At 34.9% G+C, this 23,266-nt stretch overlaps 3 protein-coding genes across 10 annotated transcripts in view; 1 reads left to right on the top strand and 2 right to left on the bottom strand.

Annotated features, from left to right (window-relative positions):
* LOC105330174 (caspase recruitment domain-containing protein 14) overlaps nt 1-23,266 on the top strand; it is a 52,223-nt gene that overhangs the window by 16,445 nt on the left and 12,512 nt on the right. For 3 of the 8 annotated variants that reach the window (XM_066065335.1, XM_066065339.1, XM_066065336.1), the window contains exons 10-19: nt 2,072-2,197; nt 5,684-5,836; nt 6,033-6,074; nt 9,595-9,661; nt 10,202-10,216; nt 10,711-10,845; nt 11,305-11,473; nt 12,760-12,934; nt 13,906-14,056; nt 22,689-22,752. In XM_066065335.1, the coding sequence (XP_065921407.1) occupies nt 2,072-2,197; nt 5,684-5,836; nt 6,033-6,074; nt 9,595-9,661; nt 10,202-10,216; nt 10,711-10,845; nt 11,305-11,473; nt 12,760-12,934; nt 13,906-14,056; nt 22,689-22,752 (1,097 nt within the window). Of the gene's footprint in view, nt 1-164; nt 180-1,708; nt 1,724-2,071; nt 2,198-5,683; nt 5,837-6,032; nt 6,075-6,572; nt 6,595-9,594; nt 9,662-10,201; nt 10,217-10,710; nt 10,846-11,304; nt 11,474-12,759; nt 12,935-13,905; nt 14,057-22,688; nt 22,753-23,266 lie in introns of all 8 variants that reach the window. The other 5 variants (XM_066065337.1, XM_066065338.1, XM_066065341.1 and 2 more) reach the window with 5 other exon arrangements.
* On the bottom strand, nt 16,867-18,366 carry LOC136269866 (uncharacterized protein KIAA1958-like). The gene is made up of 2 exons (XM_066065345.1): nt 17,652-18,366; nt 16,867-17,400 (listed from the first exon to the last, which is right to left on the bottom strand). Exons 1-2 carry the CDS (start codon nt 18,337-18,339, stop codon nt 17,171-17,173), a joined length of 918 nt encoding a protein of 305 aa, XP_065921417.1. The 5' UTR covers nt 18,340-18,366; the 3' UTR covers nt 16,867-17,170.
* Nucleotides 18,528-21,891, bottom strand: LOC136269865 (uncharacterized). The gene is made up of 2 exons (XM_066065344.1): nt 21,774-21,891; nt 18,528-21,626 (listed from the first exon to the last, which is right to left on the bottom strand). The coding sequence occupies exons 1-2, from the start codon at nt 21,794-21,796 to the stop codon at nt 20,516-20,518; spliced, it is 1,134 nt and encodes a 377-aa protein (XP_065921416.1). The 5' UTR covers nt 21,797-21,891; the 3' UTR covers nt 18,528-20,515.

Genomic DNA, 23,266 nt, shown 5'->3' on the forward strand with positions numbered 1-23,266 from the left:
AATTACACACAGGCTCATCTCAGAAAGGTAACAAGCTCAATTACACACAGGCTCATCTCAGAAAGGTAACAAGCTCAATTACACATAGGCTCAGCTCAGAAAGGTAACAAGCTCAATTACACACAGGCTCAGCTCAGAAAGGTAACAAGCTCAATTTCACACAGGCTCAGCTCAGAAAGGTAACAAGCTCAATTACACACAGGCTCAGCTTAGAAAGGTAACAAGCTCAATTACACACAGGCTCAGCTCAGAAAGGTAACAAGCTCAATTACACACAGGCTCAGCTTAGAAAGGTAACAAGCTCAATTACACACAGGCTTGACTCAGAAAGGTAACAAGCTCAATTAAACACATGCTCAGCTTAGAAAGGTAACAAGCTCAATTTCACACAGGCTCAGCTCAGAAAAGTAACAAGCTCAATTACACACAGGCTCAGCTCAGAAAGGAAACAAGCTTAATTACACACAGGATCAGCTCAGAAAGGTAACAAGCTCAACTAGAATTTTTTTGGACTTCAACAAAAAGTAAGGGCTTTTCGACTTCCCATTTCCCCTTTTTGACTGAAAATGTCAGGTAAAATCATATCTATTTTTTTTTATTTACAAATTCTTCACCGCCGTGGTATAATCAATTGGCTAAATATAAAATAATAATTATTGCAATGTCACAAAAAGATAACCTCTGAACTTTAAAATTAGATATACTTTTTAATTTCTGATTAAAGAATATTTCCAAAAAATCATAAAAAAGTAAGTATGCATTTCTCGAATAGAAAACTTGGTATGCCTTGAGTATTTATGTTCTACGTTCATTGAGCAAAGCGAGATAACTCTTGCTAAATCATTTTTTCAACTTTTAAAAAGTTGCAATATTCAAGCCCTTAAAACTCCTATAAGAAGTCAAAAAGTGGCCCTACGGACCAAAATTTTTAAAATTGTACTCTTAACTCAAAACAAAACACCAAAAAGATTTAAAAAATCGGATGAAAAATAAAAAAGATACAGCTAAAGGGCTGTTTTCAACTTTGACCCCTCTAGATCCCTTATCTTTCAAATTTTAATCCCAAAACCTTTTCCGGTCTGCGTATTAGGTCCCTCATTATAAATATTAAATATGAAAATATTTACTTGAAAACTGTTTGAGAAAATGTGCCACGCGTGAATTCAGTTTAGCATTAAAACACCCATAGACGATTTTTATCAACTTATCAAACTGGAAGTTCTCAATGGTTTTAAACGAAACTAAAAATATATGATAATTATGACAATTTTAACATTTCCCATTCATCATTTAAAAAATTTGGTAGTTATTTCAATTTTTACTTTTTTCATCCCCCCTTTATTTCATAGTTGGAAGTCTAATATCTCGAAAACAGTAAGAGATAGAAAAAAGTTGCAGCTTACAATTTTGTAAATCATACTATGAAATATGTAAATCCAAAATTTCTTAGTTTATAATCAAAAAATAGAAAAGATACAAAAGTCCTTTTAATATTTTGTATGTGTAAACCAGAAGTATATAGAGGGGAAGTCCAAAAAGGGACATACGGGAGAACTAAACAATTGCTAAGAGAATTTAACATTAATTAAAATTTTTAATTTTTGGTTCTGTTTAAAAAAAATCGCTGACAAAACTTTGTCGAGAATGATAATAATAATATAACAGAACGAAAACAGACCGAAAGTCGAAAAGCCCTAATTACACACAGGCTCAGCTCAGAAAGGTAAAAAGGTCAATTACACACAGGCTCAGCTGAACAAAATACTGATTTTAATTGCACACAGGCTCAGCTAAGGAAGGTAATTTAAAAGTGTATCATACATGCTTAGCTCAGAAAGGTAGCAGGAAGATTTGATAGATAACTTGTTGACCATCAAACCTCTGTAAGCTTATATGAATGCTTCTAATTAACAAGATTAAGTAAATTAAATCTGTATATGTATAAAATGCTAGTTTACGGATAGTTTTTTTTCTTACTAAGGTGAAAAGTTTTAAATAACATTGCAATTATTAACTTAGAAATGCTAGATACTACAATTACTATACAAGTATTGATTGTTTTTTTCTTCAGACGAAATCGAACTGTGATAAATTAATTAAAGAAGTTGAAACCAAAGATAAATGGCTTGAGGAAAAAAGGAAAAGAATAGATGAGTATTTCAAAGTGATAGAAAGACTGGAGGAAGAAAAGAAAAGGGTAGGTATAATTATTTTGGATGCAGTGAAGTACTGTAAATTCCTAATTAAACGCGAGGAATTAATATCCGCGTAAAATCGCGAGAAGCCGGTCTCGCGAATTTAAAAATCTCGCTTTTAATTTTCAAACATATGTAAACTACATGAAACTATGCTAAAATTTCGACATTCGCGATTTTATGTTCTCGCGATTGAATGGAAAACCGTTGAATCGCGGAATTAAGTACTCGCGTAAAATAAGGAATCTACAGTATACATATAATAATCCAAATATATTGTTGTTCAAAATATTTTTTGTTTCCATCACAATCTTTTGCTCCCCGTGACTTATTCAGACTGTTCTAAGTCAAAGAGTGAACTGCATCTTATTGATTTCAAGCATTTGTGCTTTAAAATTTATTCTCATCTGGGATCCATACCGTGGAAGTATTTGTAAATATGTTGAAGGTTATCTTGGTATCAAAGGATGAATTATAACAGGTTTATTTCTATTTCAAATTCCTTCTGTTGATTATTTTAAATATTGATAGCATATGTTAACGTTGATGATAAAACACTTAGATCATGACAATGCAGACTTTGGCCTTGGGGAAACATTTAACCACTGGCAGATCATTTTCTGTGCTAGTTTGGGACAACATTTTAAATGTTTCCAAAGTAGCTCTGAAATATTTAAATGAAAAACAGTCCTTTGTTAAGTATTTGTGTATTTTTGAGACTGTGAGTCTATGTAGAGTATCAGACTTCTTTCCATTGTAGCTGGAGGACTGTTCTTGAGGTAAAGCTTGACACTGGTATTACTGTGTTGTAGAGGATTATTTTTTGTCTCAGCATGATTTACTTCCTGTGTGTTTACAAAAGATGGTGTCATATGTTCTTTTCATTGATTGTTTGTGCTAATGTAATGATTTGTGTAAGGTCAAAGGTCAAGGTGAAAGTTGGATTTGTACAGTTCTGCATAGTGACGAGTCTCAAAATACATTTATAGAATTTTATGTAAAACCTCATTGAGTACAAACGTTTAAAATTATAGTCAAATTACAGACCTAATGAAAGTTGTTGGGGTTCCTGTGAAATACTTAACAACTCCCAGTGATAAAACAAACTCTGATATAAAACATTTTGTATACAACTTTAAAGTCCTTATTGATGTTAAAAAATGATGAATACTCTATATATTTTCTATAAATCCACAAATTAACAATTAAATAATTTTAAGTTCTCAGTGTAGGTTTGGGTTTTTAGTGTTGTCATGCTCTGTAGAGGGGATCACATGGTGATTTTGTTTTAAGCCTGTAACTGCATGATATGCATGTGTCATTAGATTACCATTTCATATATTTTAGCTCACCTGAGACGATGGCTCAAGTGATTTTATATTTTATCAACATTTGTCTGAAGTCTGTCTTGCATCATCGTTGTCTCACATTTTCATCTTCTTCTCCAAAACTGCTGGGCCAATTTAAACCAAACATGGCACATAGCATTATTCTGTGAAGGAGATTCAGGTTTGTCCAAATGAAGGACTACACCCTCATTAAAAGGGAGATAATTTTGAAACATTAAAAATTTGTTGGTATTTTTAAAAAATCTTCACAAAATTCTCAGTGGGAGATGGGGTTGAATTTTTACATTGGAATAGGTAGAGAAAACAACAAAGGAGATCAATGTTTAACTTATATATGTTGAAGAAAAATTTAGAATATTATTTAAAAATCAAGATATACTTGGCTAAGTTGTCTAGATATTTTGTATCTGATACTCTAAAAATGTCTAAATCTTTTGTTGGCTATATATACAGTACTTTAAGAGGTATACTGCCATGTTGTTGGTTGCAAGTTACAGATGTATAACTGTGTTGGTTATCATTTAGATGTTGTACATTGTTGCCATGTTGTTGGTTGCCTGTTACAGATGTTGTATTGTGTTGCATTGTTGTCTTTCCAATGTACCTTGTTGTCATGTTTTTGTTATATCTGTTACGGATGTTTTATTGTGTTGTCATTGCTGTTGTCTGTCTGTGTTACATGTTTAAATGTGTTGTCATGTCGTTGTATATCTGTGTCAGATGTTTTAATGTGTTGTTATGCTGTTGTCTGTCTGTTACAGATGTTGTAATTTGTTGTCATATTGTTGATTGTCTGTTACAGCATTGTAATAAGTTGTCATGTTGTTGGCTGTCTGTCAGATGTTGTAATGTGTTGTCATGTTGTTGTCTGTCTGTGTCAAATGTTGTAAGGTGTTGTTATGCTGTTGTCTGTCTGTTACAGATGTTGTAATATGTTGTCAAATTGTTGGTTGTCTGTTAAAGTATTGTAATGTGTTGTCATGTTGTTGGCTGTCTGTTACAGATGTTGTAATATGTTGTCATATTGTTGGTTGTCTGTTACAGTATTGTAATGTGTTGTCATGTTGTTGGCTGTCTGTTAGATGTTGTAATGTGTTGTCATGTTGTTGTCTGTCTGTGTCAGATGTTGTAACAGTATTGTGTTGTCATGTTGTTGTCTTTCTGTGTCAGATGTTATGTGTTGTCATGTTGTTGTCTGTCTGTTTCAGATGTCTTAATGTGTTGACATATCGTTGTATATCTGTGTCAGATGTTGTAATGTGTTGTCATGCTGTTGTCTGTCTGTCAGATGTTGTAATGTGTTGTCATGTTGTTGGCTGTCTGTGTTAGATGTTGTTATGTGTTGTCATGTGTTGTCTGTCTGTTTCAGATGTCTTAATGTGTTGTCATGCTGTTGTTTGTCTGTTACAGATGTTGTAATGTGTTGTCATGCTGTTGTCTGTCGGTTACAGATGTTTTAATGTGTTGTTGTCTGTCTGTGTTAGATGTTTAAATGTGTTGTCATGTTGTTGTCTGTCTGTTACAGATGTTGTGATATGTTGTCATATTGTTGGTTGTCTGTGACAGTATTGTAATGTGTTGTAATGTTGTTGGCTGTCTGTCAGATGTTGTAATGTGTTGTCATGTTGTTGTCTGTCTGTGTCAGATGCTGTTGCAGTATTGTGTTGTCATGTTGTTGTCTTTCTGTGTCAGATGTTGTTATGTGTTGTCATGTTGTCTGTCTGTTTCAGATGTCTTAATGTGTTGTCATGTCGTTGTTTATCTGTGTCAGATTTTGTAATGTGTTGTCATGTTGTTGTCTGTCTGTTACAGATGTTTTAATGTGTTGTCATGCTGTTGTCTGTCGGTTACAGATGTTGTAATGTGTTGTCATGTTGTTGTCTGTTGGTTACAGATGTTGTAATGTGTTGTCATGTTGTTGTCTGTTGGTTACAGATGTTGTAATGTGTTGTCATGTTGTTGGTTGTCTGTTACAGATATTGTAATGTGTTGTCATGTTGTTGTCTGTCTGTTTCAGATGTCTTTATGTGTTGTCATGTCGTTGTATATCTGTGTCAGATGTTGTAATGTTTGTCATGCTGTTTGTTTTCTGTTACAGTTGTTGTAATATTTTGTCATGTTGTTGGATATGTTTTGCAGTTGGAAGAGGAACGGAACAGGGAACAAAAGAAAGTGAAAGATGTGGAAGACAAAAGCAGAACATACTTCACCAAAATTTACCAGCTTGAAAACATGCTCGAAGCTCTCAAGTCTGAGAATGAGAAACTGAAGATACAATACAATAGAATCTCTGTGAGTACCTGTCATTGGTTTATTTTATACCTATTAGCCATTCAACCTAATATTGCAGTACCAAGGTAATAAGACACATCTGTATAAGTAGTTTGATAACTTGGAAATCTTTGCTTATAAAAACATACAGTTGTATAATATAAAATCAAATGTTGCATAGAAAGTCTATCTCAAAAGCATTGTTTGATCTTTTCAGTCAGGTTCCAGTATAGCCGAGGAGGTGATAGCATCAGATAAGGTTTGTGAATAAACTCACCCACCACTAGACTGCATCTACCCACAGACAAACACACACACACACACAGACAGGCAAAGACACATGCTGTGTCAGTGAAAACCAATCAATTGTGACAAATTGATCAATATGCCCATAACTATATTTTTGTCATTCTATATATGAACATTTACTTAGTAGTTTTAGGTACCATATTTAATTTTAAGTGCCTGTAGGCATTGTTACAATCCAAGAAAACTCCCATTAAGTGGACAATCATACTTTCTTTATTTCAGAATTTTTATTAATTAGACATGATTAATATGAAAACAATGTTAAATGTATTTGTTTAATTTAATATTTGTTGTGGAACAAATCATACCCAAAAATTGCCAAAACTCAACATTCAAATTTTTGGTTCATACCAGCACTCTCAGTACTTTGATTGTATTTCTGTATTAATTTAGTTTGCATTTCTCATCTAATGTTAATGGTAACTATGTTTTTTTTGGCAATATGCAGATACAGAAATTTAGTAGCCAAGGTAAATTATCAGGTTGATAAGGGAATATGGGACAAAATCAAAGTTATTTATATCAAAAATAGACATATAATGGAGATTGAAATAACCTCATTCGAGTGGTACTTTTGTTTTGATCAGCTGATAGTGGTAAATCATGTAAATGATAATGTAGAGATAGAAAGGAACATCATGAATCAGCATTTCTGAGACTGGATAACTCTGTAGAGATAGATAGACACATAACCAGCATTGCTGAGACTGGATAACTCTGTAGAGATAGACAGGTACATAATCAGCATTGCTGAGACTGGATAACTCTGTAGAGATAGATAGGGACATAACCAGCATTACTGAGACTGGATAACTCTGTAGAGATAGATAGGGACATAACCAGCATTGCTGAGACTGGATAACTCTGTAGAGATAGATAGGGACATAACCAGCATTGCTGAGACTGGATAACTCTGTAGAGATAGATAGAGATATAATCAGCATTGCTGAGACTGGATAACTCTGTAGAGATAGATAGGGAACTTACCAGCATTACTGAGACTGGATAACTCTGTAGAGATAGATAGGGACATAATCAGCATTGCTGAGACTGGATAACTCTGTAGAGATAGATAGGGACACAACCAGCATTACTGAGACTGGATAACTCTGTAGAGATAGATAGGGACATAATCAGCATTACTGAGACTGGATAACTCTGTAGAGATAGATAGGGACATAATCAGCATTGCTGAGACTGGATAACTCTGTAGAGATAGATAGGGAACTAACCAGCATTACTGAGACTGGATAACTCTGTAGAGATAGATAGGGACATAATCAGCATAATTGAGACTGGATAACTCTGTAGAGATAGATAGGGACATAATCAGCATTGCTGAGACTGGATAACTCTGTAGAGATAGATAGGGAACTAACCAGCATTACTGAGACTGGATAACTCTGTAGAGATAGATAGGGACATAACCAGCATTGCTGAGACTGGATAACTCTGTAGAGATAGATAGGGACATAATCAGCATTACTGCGACTGGATAACTCTGTAGAGATAGATAGGGACATAATCAGCATTGCTGAGACTGGATAACTCTGTAGAGATAGATAGGGAACTAACCAGCATTACTGAGACTGGATAACTCTGTAGAGATAGATAGGGACATAATCAGCATTACTGAGACTGGATAACTCTGTAGAGATAGATAGGGACATAATCAGCATTGCTGAGACTGGATAACTCTGTAGAGATAGATAGGGAACTAACCAGCATTACTGAGACTGGATAACTCTGTAGAGATAGATAGGGACATAACCAGCATTGCTGAGACTGGATAACTCTGTAGAGATAGATAAGGACATAACCAGCATTACTGAGACTGGATAACTCTGTAGAGATAGATAGGGACATAACCAGCATTGCTGAGACTGGATAACTCTGTAGAGATAGATAGGGACATAATCAGCATTGCTGAGACTGGATAACTCTATAGAGATAGATGGACACATAACCAGCATTGCTGAGACTGGATAACTCTGTAGAGATAGATGGACACGTAACCAGCATTACTCGGACTGGATAACTCTGAAGAGATAGATAGGGACATAATCAGCATTGCTGAGACTGGATAACTCTGTAGAGATAGATAGGGACATAACCAGCATTGCTGAGACTGGATAACTCTGTAGGGATAGATAGGGACATAACCAGCATTACTGAGACTGGATAACTCTGTAGAGATAGATAGGGACATTACCAGCATTACTGAGACTGGATAACTCTGTAGAGATAGATAGGGACATAACCAGCATTACTGAGACTGGATAACTCTGTAGAGATAGATAGGGATATAACCAGCATTGCTGAGACTGGATAACTCTGTAGAGGTAGATAGACACATAATCAGCATTGCTGAGACTGGATAACTCTGTAGAGATAGATAGGGACACAACCAGCATTGCTGAGACTGGATAACTCTGTAGAGATAGATAGGGACATAACCAGCATTGCTGAGACTGGATAACTCTGTAGAGATAGATAGGGACATAATCAGCATTGCTGAGACTGGATAACTCTGTAGAGATAGATAGAGATATAATCAGCATTGCTGAGACTGGATAACTCTGTAGAGATAGATAGGGACATAATCAGCATTGCTGAGACTGGATAACTCTGTAGAGATAGATAGGAACATAAACAGCATTTCTGAGACTGGATAACTCTGTAGAGATAGATAGGGACATAACCAGCATTACTGAGACTGGATAACTCTGTAGAGATAGATAGGGACATAATCAGCATTGCTGAGACTGGATAACTCTGTAGAGATAGATAGGGACATAATCAGCATTGCTGAGACTGGATAACTCTGTAGAGATAGATAGGGACATAATCAGCATTGCTGAGACTGGATAACTCTGTAGAGATAGATAGGAACATAAACAGCATTTCTGAGACTGGATAACTCTGGTCTGTCTCATGTTCGCTGTTACCTAAACAAAATCGCATTGTTTGTCTTCATCGATTGCAGACTTTATATGTAATTGAATGTTATTGTTGCATCGTATGTTTGCATTGTGTTTCTGCATGATTTACACTTTTCGAATGAGTTATTGGGTTTTTACATTAGCATGTTGGTTTGAAGTGAGCCTTCATTCCACTATTTTAGAGTTGCCCAAAAATGTTAAAATTGTACACTAAAATTCAGATGGAGATCAAAGATCAATTGACACTAGTTTTATGGTATTCTTAGTTCCGAAGATGTTAAACAATTTAATTGCTCTGAACTACATGTATCTGCATGAGAAGTACCATATGATAGAAACATTGTCAGTCTACCTAACAGGATTTGTTTGTTGGTTGGGTTATTTTGTTGATTTGACTATAGAGCTGAACCCAATAAACAGAACATTTTACAAAAGTGGCTTGTTGTATAAGACCATCACTAGTTGTAAGCGAAGTGGTAGGAGAATGGTGATGGCAGTGTGACATTGTCTGGTGCCCTTTTTTTACAGTTCCCTGTCATGCATGATGACCTTTACCCAGATGATGAACCTACGTATAGATCCCCCGATCAAAACTGTAAGTACACTTGTACCTGATTTAAATCTTCTAAATATAGAGACAATGTAATGTTTACCTTTTTCAGTTTTCCTATAGCCTGTCAAATCAGTTGTAATCATCGGCACATTTATGCTCACCAATTTTGAATTTTATCATCGATCAGATTTTAATTTTGGAAGGTTTTTTTCCTCTACAATATTCAATTGTATATAATAATGTGAAAAGTATTAGTTCAATGATAAAATTGTTGTTCCATATCCAAGAAAAAATTAATTTTGTTCAGCCTCAGCTAATGGAGCACTGAATTTCTATCCACACGTATTTGTCTCCCTTAGAGCACACTTCCCCATCTCTTTATTGTTTTATCTATACATCACTTGATTGTTGTTTATCTCCCCATCAACAAATCACGAGACAGGTCTACTAGAGCTCCCTCCCACACTCCCAAACAACACTGTGATCGATTATCTAGGGAATATATTTTTCACTGGATTAACAGTAGATGCACTATGTGCTCTCTTTAACATGCGTTGTCTCATATTCCTGTTTTCTTTCTAGATGCATGGGACATTTGTATGAAAAACTCAATTAATTTACTATATATAGCCACTTAATCATAACAAGCCTGCCAAGTCATATATCTGCAACATTATCAGATTAAAACAATGCTAACCTGCATGGTTTTAAAATGATTAACCTTACAAGATAAAGGTGCATTATCATCTTGCCTACATGTAAATGCCAAGTTTAATATTTAGCCGTAATCATTTTAACTCTAGATTCAGCTAATGTCTTTCAAAACAATTATGACACTTTTCATGGCTCAGTAAGAAATGATTTATTTTCAAGGTGTGTTGCATAATTGAAATGAAATGTTTATTTAAAAAATTTATTTAATATATAAATCTAGGAATAAATTATCAAAGAATATACCAATGGAATCCCCATAAGTTATAGCCCATCTGTAATGTCCCTAGCACCAGCCCTAAAGCTCATAAATCCAATGTGTGAGTAGCCTTGAGAGACTACTTCCATTTTTTCCTCAGTCAATGAAATCTATTTTTCAGATCAGAAAGTTTTGCGCTCTCCTCGGCGTGATGACAGCATGAAGCCTGAGGTTGGAGGGTCGTTCCGCCTGAATGATGTCGTAGAGCCTCAACCATTTAACTACTCTATAATCCCTGTACACACTCTACTCAAAGGTAGTACATATTGGGAAATACTGTGGAGTCATTTGAATTCATACGTGCGAATTTTGGTGGATTGTGCGGTTTTTGCAAATTTGTGGGGAAGTAATTTCGTGGAGGTGTTGGTGTTCAGTTACAGTAAGATAACTAACTTTTTCAGAATTAGTTTTTGTCGAGGATGTACATGTAAATTCATGGAGGAGGGCTACCCACAAATACCATGAAAATTGAGCCTCGAAGAATACTAATGATTCCACAGTAAATGAAATAAATATGATAAAATCTGTTTCCATTCGATTTTTATCTGTAATTTATCTTTGAAATCAAGCCAGCTTTAAAACTTCTAAATACATTCTGATTGTCAATGTCCAATAACTGTACTTCTGAATTTTGTCGAAATTATTTTGTATGATTGGTGCTATGTCTGTTCTAAAAATAATTTTGGATGATAGTTATTTTAAAATTTTGCTTTAGAACAAGAAAAGCACTCCAATCCTGACATTTCTGAGCAGTTTGAGGGAGAGGGAACAACTACCGGGGCGTCAGCCTCGAACACTCTCAGCAGTGACACGTCAGAGGACACGGACACAGAGCTGATGGGGTTCAACGTCAATATCCGCGAACTACCGCTCAAATGGAGACCGTAAGTATCAATATCCGCGAACTACCGCTCAAATGGAGATCATAAGTATCAATATCCGCAAACTACCGCTCAAATGGAGACCGTAAGTATCAAAATCTGCGAACTCCCACTCAAATGGAGACCGTAAGTATCAATATCCGCAAACTACCGCTCAAATGGAGACCGTAAGTATTAATATTTGGAACTACCGCTCAAATGGAGACCATAAGTATCAATATTCATGAACTCCCGCTCAAATGGAGTCCGGAATTATCAATATCGGCTAGCTCCCGCCCAAATGGAGATCATAAGTATCAATATCCTCGAACTACCACTCAAATGGAGATCATAAGTATCAATATCCGCGAACTACCGCTCAAATGGAGATCATAAGTATCAATATCCGCGAACTACCGCTCAAATGGAGATCATAAGTATCAATATCCGCGAACTACCGCTCAAATGGAGACCAGAAGTATCAATATCGGCTAGCTCCTGCCCAAATGGAGATCGTAAGTATCAATATCCTCGAACTACCGCTCAAATGGAGACCTTAAGTATCAATTTCGGCTTGCTCTGACCCAAATGGAGACTGTTAGTATCAATATCAGTGAACTATCACTCAAATTATGTAGTATCAATGTCTCTGATTCCTGGTACTTACCCTTAAATACAGGCAGTACGTCTCAAATTATCTGCAAACTACCTCTCAAATAGTGACCAAAGACATAATCAAAATACCTGCAAACTACCTCTCAAATGAAGGCCTAAGACATTAATCAAAATACCTACAAACTACCTCTCAAATATATAAGCCATGAGTTTAAAATTTCTGCTGCTTTTATCAAATAGAGACAATAAGTTTCATAATTTCTGAAATTGGTAAGTTTAAAATAGAAGTTTTTAGTTTTTAATTAGTTCGTAAATGCTTATATTCAACAAGTAGAAAAACCTCACTTGTTAAAAAGTATGCAAAATGTACATTAGTTGTGTATTAATAAAAAAGACATTGTTATTTTATTGTTGGTAATGTTTGGAAATAGACTCCCACTGTTTTGAGTTTAGGTATTGTTTCCATGCCTGGCTTTTGGTTATTTTCCCTCCCTCAAGTTAAGGCATTTGATTAACCAACGGTCAGTATTTTATGTAGCTACAATATTTCATGGTATGTAAATACATAGATTATAGAATGTAATTGCATTATTTCATTGTATGGGATATCATTATTTCAAGTTTTGTCATTACAATAAATATCGCATTGTACATTGCATGATTATTTCAAGGTATGTAATATATTCTGATCTCAGACCAAAATCTACCCCTCCTAGTGCCCAGATGGACAAACAATGCACCTACAAAGTCATTCTACCCGTCCTTGATGAAAAACTCAAGATCACAGGGGGGAATTTCACAGGGATATTCATCCTTGAAGTAAACAGAAAACTGGAAAGTGGACTTTGTGTGGGGGACCAAGTTATTTCTGTAAGTTACTGTAATTGGTAGAGATCAAGTAACTGTAATTGTTAGACATTAAGTTACTGTAACTGTTAGATATCAGGTTACTGTAATTGTAAGAGTTCAAGTTACTGTAATTGTTAGAGTTCAAGTTACTGTAATTGTTGGATATCAAGTTACTGTAATTGTTAGAGTTCAAGTTACTGTAATTGTTGGATATCAAGTTACTGTAATTGTTAGATATTAAGTTACTGTAATGGTTAGAGATCAGATCACTCTAATTGTTAGAGTTCAAGTTACTGTAATTATTAGAGATCAAGTTACTCATTACCCAACAAGTTTATTAAACTGTACTTTCTTAATCAAGAAGTTACTACAAACCAACTTTTATTTGTGTGGAAATTTTTTTTGCTAGGCTTGCAAGAGCAACTTCACAAGTAATTGTCGCTGCTAAAACAAGTGCTCATCTGGTTGTTATTACAACACATGTATAGACGAGGCTACGTTTTGAATCAGTTTATCTCAGGTGCATTGTAAAATGACGCAAATAACATTTGGTTTGCCGGACGTGATTATTAAGTACTGCCGAAATTTATTTCAAAACAACCATGCAGTTACCTGTGGATCATTATGTAATTGTCATTTTTCAGGTGTTACACTGCAAGTAACATTTATTTAGTGAAAATTGTTGATAATTATTAATTTCTATAATAATTTAATTCTGATTGCAATGCCTCATTTGATTGGCTAAACAAATTTATTTATATTTTATAACATAGTAACTTGCTGACCTCACAATATGATACACATGCAAAACGTATTAATCCGCTTACCGTTACATTATAAATTTTGTACATATTAACGTAATTTTTTAAAGATAATGTGCCTTTAATTTCTACCTATGTTATACTAGTATTATGTTTACATTTTTTTTAATTAACCGCTTCCTTTTAAGTCTTCTACACAGCTGATGTTGATTTTCTTCTTTTGGACTCTAGGTTCAGCTTCTGAAGAGCGACTATTCCTGTGTAAGTAAGAAAGAAATGCGAACGCTGACACTGATGGAGGCCAGGGCTGCCTTCCTGTTTGAGAATCAGAGGGAAAACGAGAAGGACCTGGAAATCACCATTAAAAGAACTGCCATAGAAGGTAAACTCCGCATAAAGTGGTACAGAAAATAACCATTAAAAAATCTGCCATAGAAGGCAAATTCCGCTTAAAGGGATACATAAAATCCCCATTAAAGGAATGGCTATTGAAGGTTAACAAAAAAAATTTTTCTTCAAGTTTTCAAATTGTGCAATATTTCACTACTAAAAATTGATACGTAGTGTTATTACAAGCAAAGACGCTGAAAAATATAAATATTTAAACAATAAAATGCTTTCTCTTATGCAGGATAAGAAGATGGCGACATTGCAGAATAAATACGTGTACATAACCTGTTTATGCGGGTTATGTAAATTTGTTCTGCAATGATGCTACTTTCATAACCCGCGTGAACCATCAAAGAAAGCTTTTTATTGTTTACATTTATATCTTTCTTTTAACAAATTAATAAAATGATTATGAAAAGTAACCAAATTCAACTTACCGGTAATTACTGTTGTTGTACATGGGTACGTTAGCTAAAAGAACCAAATCGTCTCCTTTGGGAATTTGAGTCTGACATCATCATGATTATTTCTTGCACTCCGTGATTTTTCATAGGTTCGCTTTAGGTTTTGACCAATTGATAAACGGGGCATGTATATTTCAGTCCTGTTTGTTTCTAGTATAGAGCTATGAATTAACAATAAATTTCTATAAGACATACTCAGTAGATGTAAAATAAGATAATCAAATCTCTTCACAAACTGTTGATTTATTCAATAAATGCATTTCTGGACACTCTATAACTTTTCAACTTATTAAGTCAATTCAATTTTTCACTGAAACAATACATCAGGCACTATATACAATTAGCAGAAATGACAAAATGCACAAAATCACCAAGGAAACAACACACATGGCACAATTCAAGCTCTACATGGTTTAAATTTTTGCTTGACAAAATTTGTTTTACAATAATTCAAGGCAAAACTCAGTAACAGCAAATTTCAAGAATTTCAAATGACCAAGGAAAAAATGTGTTTAAAAAGCAAATTTGTGGTAAATAAGAGGAACCTAAAGAAAAAAAGTCCAAACAAGATACTTGTACATATGTATTTGATTTGTATAACTGCATGTCAGTAACAAAAAAAAAATGCTACAATTATTTCATTTCTAAATAAGTTTTGGACACAGCTACTCAAAGTACTGTCAATTTTATGGCGACAGTCTTGTTTTTGTGAGCCGCTGCTAAATTCACAGACATCAAACTTTGAATAAGGCCTATGCATAACTAATTACGTAACTGATTTAAGTCAAAACCGGAAGTAATCGTAAAAAGTAAACTAGGCTATAACATGAAATACTATGATCACGGTAGACAGTACTTGGATAGATTTTGATATATTCTAGCTACACAGCAGCTTCTTGAGCTCAAAATCAGAGAAAAACCCGCAGTGGTTGTTGAAATTTGCATGTAAAGATTCAAAATTGCAGAATTGGGGGGGGGGGGGGGTATGGAGAAGACAAATACGATTGCGGGAGAAATTTGTCTCCTGCGCGGGAGATAGGTTGGATGCGGGAGATCTTAGATTTTTAGGCCGTTTTGCGGGAGTCTCCCGCGCAATGCGGGAGGGTAAACAGGTATGATCAAAAACATGCCGCTGAAACACCCATGCAATATGGCTGCACTATAGCTCGCTGGATTGCTTTGCCGGCATCAATGAAATACCACCTTTTTAATGACTGAGTGTGCACAACATTTAGGGATTGCAAATTGGAAATAAACATTTTCCTAACAAAATACTCATATTTCAATTATTCTACATCACTTTAAAAGAAGGACAGTTTGGTTTCAGTCACATACTAGATACTGTATTCCCCGACATGTTTTACTGTGGTGCGCAGCAAAACAGTTTTAAGATATTAACACATTTCAACTGTATGCATTTCTACTGCACCCTAAATGTGTCATGTTGTGCCCTCCAAACAAATGGCCCATTTACTGGTATACAGTTGTTGACTGGGGTCGAGGGCAACAGTTGATCTGTTGGACCGGCTCGCAAACTGTTGCCCAAGGCCGAAGGCCGAGGGCAACAGTTTGCGAGCCGGTCCAACAGTTCAACTGTTGCCCGAGACACAGTCAACAACTGTTTTGTTATACCCCTCCTATTTTAATTAAAAAATCACTGATCTCATTAAAATTTAACAGGATTTTACTTAAACACTTGATATGGAGCAAAGAATAAATTGTTCAACTGTTACCTGAGACACAATTAACAACGGTTTTGTTATATCCCTACTTATATAAGTATGGTATAACTAATTTATCATTATATATTTAATAAAAAGAAACACTCATCTCACTAATATTAACAAGATTTTATTTGAACACTTATATTGAACATATAATGAATAAATAATAGTTCAATTGTTGAATAATCAGGTAAATTATTATAAAAAAAAAATATCACAGTACATCTGATTAAAATTATCACATTTGCAATGTGTGAAGATATTTAAAATGTGTTTATAAGCTTGAAGTAAAAGCAGAATTAATAAACTAAAACAGTTAAACATTAGTTAACAACTTTAAAATAAAACTACAAAAAATGTACATGAAATTAAATTATGATCACAGACATTTTAAAAAATTGCACAAGTTTTAAAAAAATTGAGTAGGGTACATTAAAAAACATTTGTAGCTAACATTTTGTAAACAAATAACTTCAACAGCAAACTTTAATAAAATTAAATACATGTAACATCAAACACCCAAAAGATTCCTACAGGCACTTTTTTCATAAATACAGCAAGTTATGCATACAATTTAGTTATTGTGTATTGTAATGTTGCAGCCATGGAAAGAAAAAGCTGTTTTAACATTAGGAATGCTGATTCCAGTTTCATGAAGATTTCCAAACATGGGGTTGTCAAGAATGGCAGCTAAATCTGAGGCTAAATCTGGCATTAAATTGTTCTCAATTTGTTGAAGGGGTGTATGTTGAATTGGCGCGGACTTGCATACAGATAATTTTGTTGTTAAGGCATCTGACATATTGCGTTTTTTGGAATTGCTTAATTTGGAGGAATAATGTTCTAAGCTGCTTTCTGATTTATGTTTAGAAATACCAATAATGTGTCAAGACTCGTAGCCACATTCATCCAGCATGGTTATGCAGGTGGCTCGTATGCAATGATTAGTATACACACATGTAAGTCCTGCATCTTTGCTAATCCTCTCATCATACTTCCTAAGACATTCTTTCCAACAACCATATTGTCATACCAAACAGGTGAATGATCATCAATGCTTGTCTTTGGACGTTGCCATAGAGAGTCGCAGTCTGCATTTAGCTTGGCGATATACTTCTCAAAACTCATAACTGGACAATTGGAATTTCCTACAAAATATTAAACAGAATCACAATTTTTAATACATGTATTTGCATTGTCATTTTGTATATATATCATCTAAATATATATGTGTGTAATACATTTTAGGATAAATTAAATAGAAAAAAAAAGTTTGAATTATGCACACATTTATTTTGTTATATATAAACTTGACATGAATTCAAATACTGTTTTTCTCTACATTAAATTAAATTCTTAGCAAATATGAATAGACAATTAAAGGCTTATATGCACTTACCGGGTTGCTCATACATCCTTCCTCCATCCTGCTCATCATCATTACAATTCAGACCTCTATGATTCTTTGTTAACTTTGCAGTGGTGCATGCGACATACCTCCTGCTGTCATGGTCCTTCCGGATTACATAGTCACTCTTTTTCATTCCACGAAGATTTTCTCTTCCTCGGTTGCAAAAGTACAACATTATTTCAAAGAAAACTTTCTGTTGAAGGGACTTAGGACTGTCACAACTAAACACACCGTTTTTGTACAAAATTTCCAGGTCTTGTTCGCTTATTACTTCCTTATGCTGCACCTCTCCAACACCCTCCTTCTTTATTTGGACCATGGCGGCAAAGAAAACGTCGTTTGCTGGTTTAAATCTAGCGTCGTTAATGATGTCAACTTTCTGCGATTTTTCGAACGATTTCTGTAATCCATACCTTATGGAAATCATCGACTTTTTTGCATACATGGAGCCGTCTTTCTTCCTCGCAGCACAATAAAACTTCCTGAGAACTTCCACGATTTCTTCACATGATTTATCTTTTAAAAGATGTAGGGACAGGTCTAGCGTTGATAGATAATCACTCAGTATATTTTCTGCAGTTTTTACAACATTTTTGGTATTCTTACTGTCTCTACTTTCCAAAATTGATCTTATTTCCTCTTCTGAAGCTTCGCCAAACCGAGCAGCGGCAGCCATGTTTGTATACCAAACGACAGGAAAGATAACTCGTTTTCGCGGAATATGGCGTCATCTGTCAACAGTCTTTTTTAACAGTCGATTTTAACAGTTCCAGTCTAACAGTTCCAGTCCAACAGTCAAAATGCTGGACTTTTTTTCGTATAGAGTTATATAGTAACTGTTTTACAGGGGTATAACAATAAATGTTGTTTATATATATTTATGTCTTAACTCCGCCTACTACAATCGGATTGGACAAGTGTCAGTTGAAACAATTTGTTGAAGCTATTCTGGAGTTACAGCCCTATAAAAGCTTGTGCTAAGTTCACTATAGGTTTGGTTTGAGGTTTATAAACCCATATGGAGTTCAAGGGTAAACCCAGAAAAATGTCAGATCTAAATAGTAAATTCTAATAAGCACCACTGGTTGCAATTCTAATGATATCAAAAGTTCAGCATGCATGAACTAAAGACTTACCAGGTACAAAAAAATTCTGTTAATTATCCTTTTTCTCCCTTTCTCTCTCTTATTAAGATTATCATACACTTCAATAAAGTCATTCCAAATACAAGAATAATTTCAAATATTAGAATTAATAAGGAAATTTTTTTTTTTACTTGCACTATACTTTTTTTAGTGCACTTGCACTGTTTCACTTGCATGGGTTGTTGTGGCAGCGGCATGTCTCTGATGCCAGCAAAGCAACTGAACAACTGGGTCTAGCGAGCGTTTGACATAAACATTAACTCTTACCAAATGGGAAAATCGAGTGCACATGTATTTTGAAACGAGTTCTTTATTAAAATTTGTTACAGCTGTAGATTTGAATATACCCATGAAATGGTTATATCATCATACGCATCAAACTATGGATATCATAAAAGATGTACATGTATATATCATGACCAATCAAAGCACACTCCTATTGTTATACCAAGATATAGATCAAAACTGGAATATATTTAACATGTTCATTTATTTGTAAATTATACATATTGATTATTGGTAGTAATATTACATGTATCTAAAAGAATTCTGCAATTCCTAAACCAACATCAAAACAACAATACAAGTATGAACAAAGCACATTGTTTCACTGTCACCAAATAGGGTAGTTTATAATTGATCAAAATTGAACCCAAGCTAAGAAACTTGCCCTTTCTCATAAAGTATGGCTAATTTACTGCTAACAGACAGTCCAAATTTAATTACTTGGACAAGTTAGAGTATTCATGGGTTGTCAAGAGACTGCATGAACATTTATCTATCTAATGTACATATATTAGGAATTGAAGTGATATGAGGTTGTTACATGTTTCTATCAAAGTATTGGAAAACTATACCACATCATGTAGTACTTGACTGGTTTTGTTAATGATGTGTGTACCCAACCACGTCTTGTAATCTGTTGACAGATCCCCAGGATTTCCCAGGAGATGTCTCTGTGTATATCAGGTACATACCGTTCCTGATCATGGTGGACTAGGACCTGTAGCTCATCTAGAGCTGCTTGAGATAATACTGTATCAATGTATCTGTAACACAAGAACTCTAGGAAGTGTAGCATTACAAACACTGGGATATCTAATATAGGCATCTTGCTCTGTAGAGCAGACTGTTGTTCTGGTATTAGTTCACTGATAAAACAGATTACATTGTTAAGCATGGTATCCTTTACTACAGCCTATCTCATCTTTGTAGACCAGGACTGTCCACCTACAGCCTCAGTATACCTCTCTCTGTCTACATGATCCCCATACATCAGATAAGGCTGTGCTAACTTGACCTTTGTCATCTCTATAACAGATAAAGCTTCCCTGTATCTAAGTGTCTTGTAATAATACATGGCAATGTACAACATGTCAGAAACATGCCCAAACTTGGCTGCTATTTTCAGCATATGACAGGAGATTTTGTCTGCGATATATATCTGTTTATTGACACCTGTGTTAGTGAATGTGTTTTGTAATGCGTTAGCAATACTCTGAAGGTAAAAGAGTGTTAAACTCTGTAATGTGAACACTTGATAGTGTGTCATGTCAGAATCTACTAACTGCTCTATCACGTGTATGACTTTAGTAAATAAACATGTGTATCCCCCCAAAAAAGTGAGGACTCTTTAAAAAGTTCAACATCGTATTCAACTTCAGACCTCAAAATACTCTCATCTGTACAAATAGGAGCTCTAGGATTCTACAGGACATCAATGATGTAGGACCTGATAGAGGAACTCTGTAACAGACAGGCCAGACCTTTCTTGTACAATTCATGTAACTGTAAGAACAATCTGTTTTGTGCTGAGCCATGGACCTTTGTCAGAAACAAGTTGCTTTGAGGGATGAAAAAGTTAGGACAGATCCCCTCATACACCCATCTAAGGAGGAGTTTAAAACAGACCCAGAAATTGGCCAGGGGATTTTGTGGACACCAGTGTGGAAGTGTGTTTTGTTGAATTGCCCAAAAAACTGTTGTCTTCATGTGATAGGAACACAACAATTTATTGGTTTCTTCTGAATCAGATTGTTGATTAATAACTTCTTTTAAAACAAGTTTTAACAACCCATAGATCAAAAATTGGCAGTGATTCATTGAATTAACTAGTTTATATTCTGCTTGTGAAAAAGAAATTCTCCATTCGTCTGTTGCATGGGGGGCTAATGGGTGTCCTATTGCTACAAAGTGGCATCCATTTCTGACAATGTCATTAACAACTTCAGGGCCAGGCCAAGAGTGACATATATCTTTCCATGAGGAGGCAGGCGGAGGCCAAAAGTCACAAACAAAACAGGAGGCAGTGTCATATTCTAGTCTTCCTGCTATATTACCACTACCACAGGGTCCATGTACAGAAGAATTAGGAACTATTGTTGAACAAGTTAACTGTCTGTATATAGAACTAGATGTATAGACTCTGCCATATATTCTAACTAAAGCTGATCGAACTTGTCTGTATCTTGATGGTGCCAGTAACTGAAGGGAAGTGAATCCTGGTGGACTCTCAGAACTGTCAGAGAGAATCAAAGTTGTATTGGCTGTGTTGTAATACTCAGACTGACACAAGTCCATGATCACTCGGTGGTTGTTTGGCCAGTACATTAAGTCCACATCTGATCCCTTCAGTCTAAATCCTTCTCTTTGACTTCCACTAATCATCACAATGCTCTCATCATTAGGTGTCGCTTGTCTATCCACCATCTCCATGATGTCCTCTGTCTCCCTCCTGAGGGCCACCTGTTGTGAGGTCCCCAGTATCTCACTCAGTCCCACAAACACTGACTCCGACATGTGCTGGAGTCCCTCACATCTGTCATTATTGAATTAGATATACTGAATCGATATTGAAAACTATTCATTTTTTTTCTCATTTACATTACTTTCATAATCATATAGAATATGTAATTGTAGTGTCTCTATTTGTAATGCAAATTCAGATTTGATTTAAAATACTTACATTTCTTGAGGGTTAGACTCCATTTTGAAAGATTCAAACTTTACATATCTCTGAAAATTTTCATGCTAGTTTGAGTTGCAGTAATTTTTATATTTCCTTATAGTTTCAACTTAATATTAGAATTTTATTTTAGTCTGAATTATAATCCAAATTCTGTGAACAGAGGATTATATGTGTCATTCATTATTTGCAAATGGAAGGTATAGAATAGATCAACAAAATGAATATAATTTTCACAAACATGTAGTCATTTTGAGAAAGGAATACTTGTCGGCCACAATAATATAAGTCCTTCATGGACAGTCCTTCAAAATCTTGTTTTTTAATACTTTTACATCATCTTTTTAGAGTCACTCACTGTTCTCCTAATTTTAAAGTAGCAAGGAACAGTTTTGTATAAAGTGCCATTTTAAATTTTTGAAAAGAAAAATGAAAATAATGCTGTATTTGAAGGCCACAATGTAGCTAGTCTTGCCTGAATTCATAAAATGATTTTTAATGATTATCATTAGCTATGAAAGGATCTAGATCTCAAATAATCCACAGTATAGAAATTTTTACACATCTTAATATTTAGAAATTTCCTCTGAAAGTGATTAAGAGGTACTATTTAGGTATGAGTGCTGAATGAAAGCTGAAAAAATCCTAGGTACAGAATGTAAACACACACACAACGAACACCATGGCTTCAAAAACTTTAAAAAATCCTCCTTTGCTACCAAAGTGTTAAAATAAATCTAAATTAAAATAATTTTTTAAAAAATCAGCAAATTATAGCCTTAAACAAACTTCATTTTAAACAGAATTCAATAATGCTTTATACGAGTTTTATGTAATACCATTTTAACTTTCTGGTTTATAAAATTGATATTTGCCAATTTTGATCTAAGTTGTATATGTTTCTTTTATTGTCAGAGTATGAGAGTATCAGGAAATGGATGGAAACTAATAAGAGTACAGGGGACTACTTCTATGTCAGGTATGGTTACAGGGTACAGGGGACTACTTCTATGTCAGGTATGGTTACAGGATACAGGGGACTACTTCTATGTCAGGTATGGTTACAGAATACAGGGGACTACTTCTATGTCAGGTATGGTTACAGAATACAGGGGACTACTTCTATGTCAGGTATGGTTACAGAGTATGGGGACTACTTCTATGTCAGGTATGGTTACAGGATACAGGGGACTACTTCTATGTCAGGTATTGTTACAGAATACAGGGGACTACTTCTATGTCAGGTATGGTTACAGAATACAGGGGACTACTTCTATGTCAGGTATGGTTACAGGATACAGGGGACTACTTCTATGTCAGGTATGGTTACAGAATACAGGGGACTACTTCTATGTCAGGTATGGTTACAGGGTACAGGGGACTACTTCTATGTCAGGTATGGTTACAGATTACAGGGGACTACTTCTATGTCAGGTATGGTTACAGATTACAGGGGACTACATCTATGTTAGGTATGGTTACAGGGTACAGGG

This window comes from Magallana gigas, chromosome 7 (assembly GCF_963853765.1).
Source record: "Magallana gigas chromosome 7, xbMagGiga1.1, whole genome shotgun sequence".
Taxonomy (NCBI): Eukaryota; Metazoa; Mollusca; class Bivalvia; order Ostreida; family Ostreidae; genus Magallana; species Magallana gigas.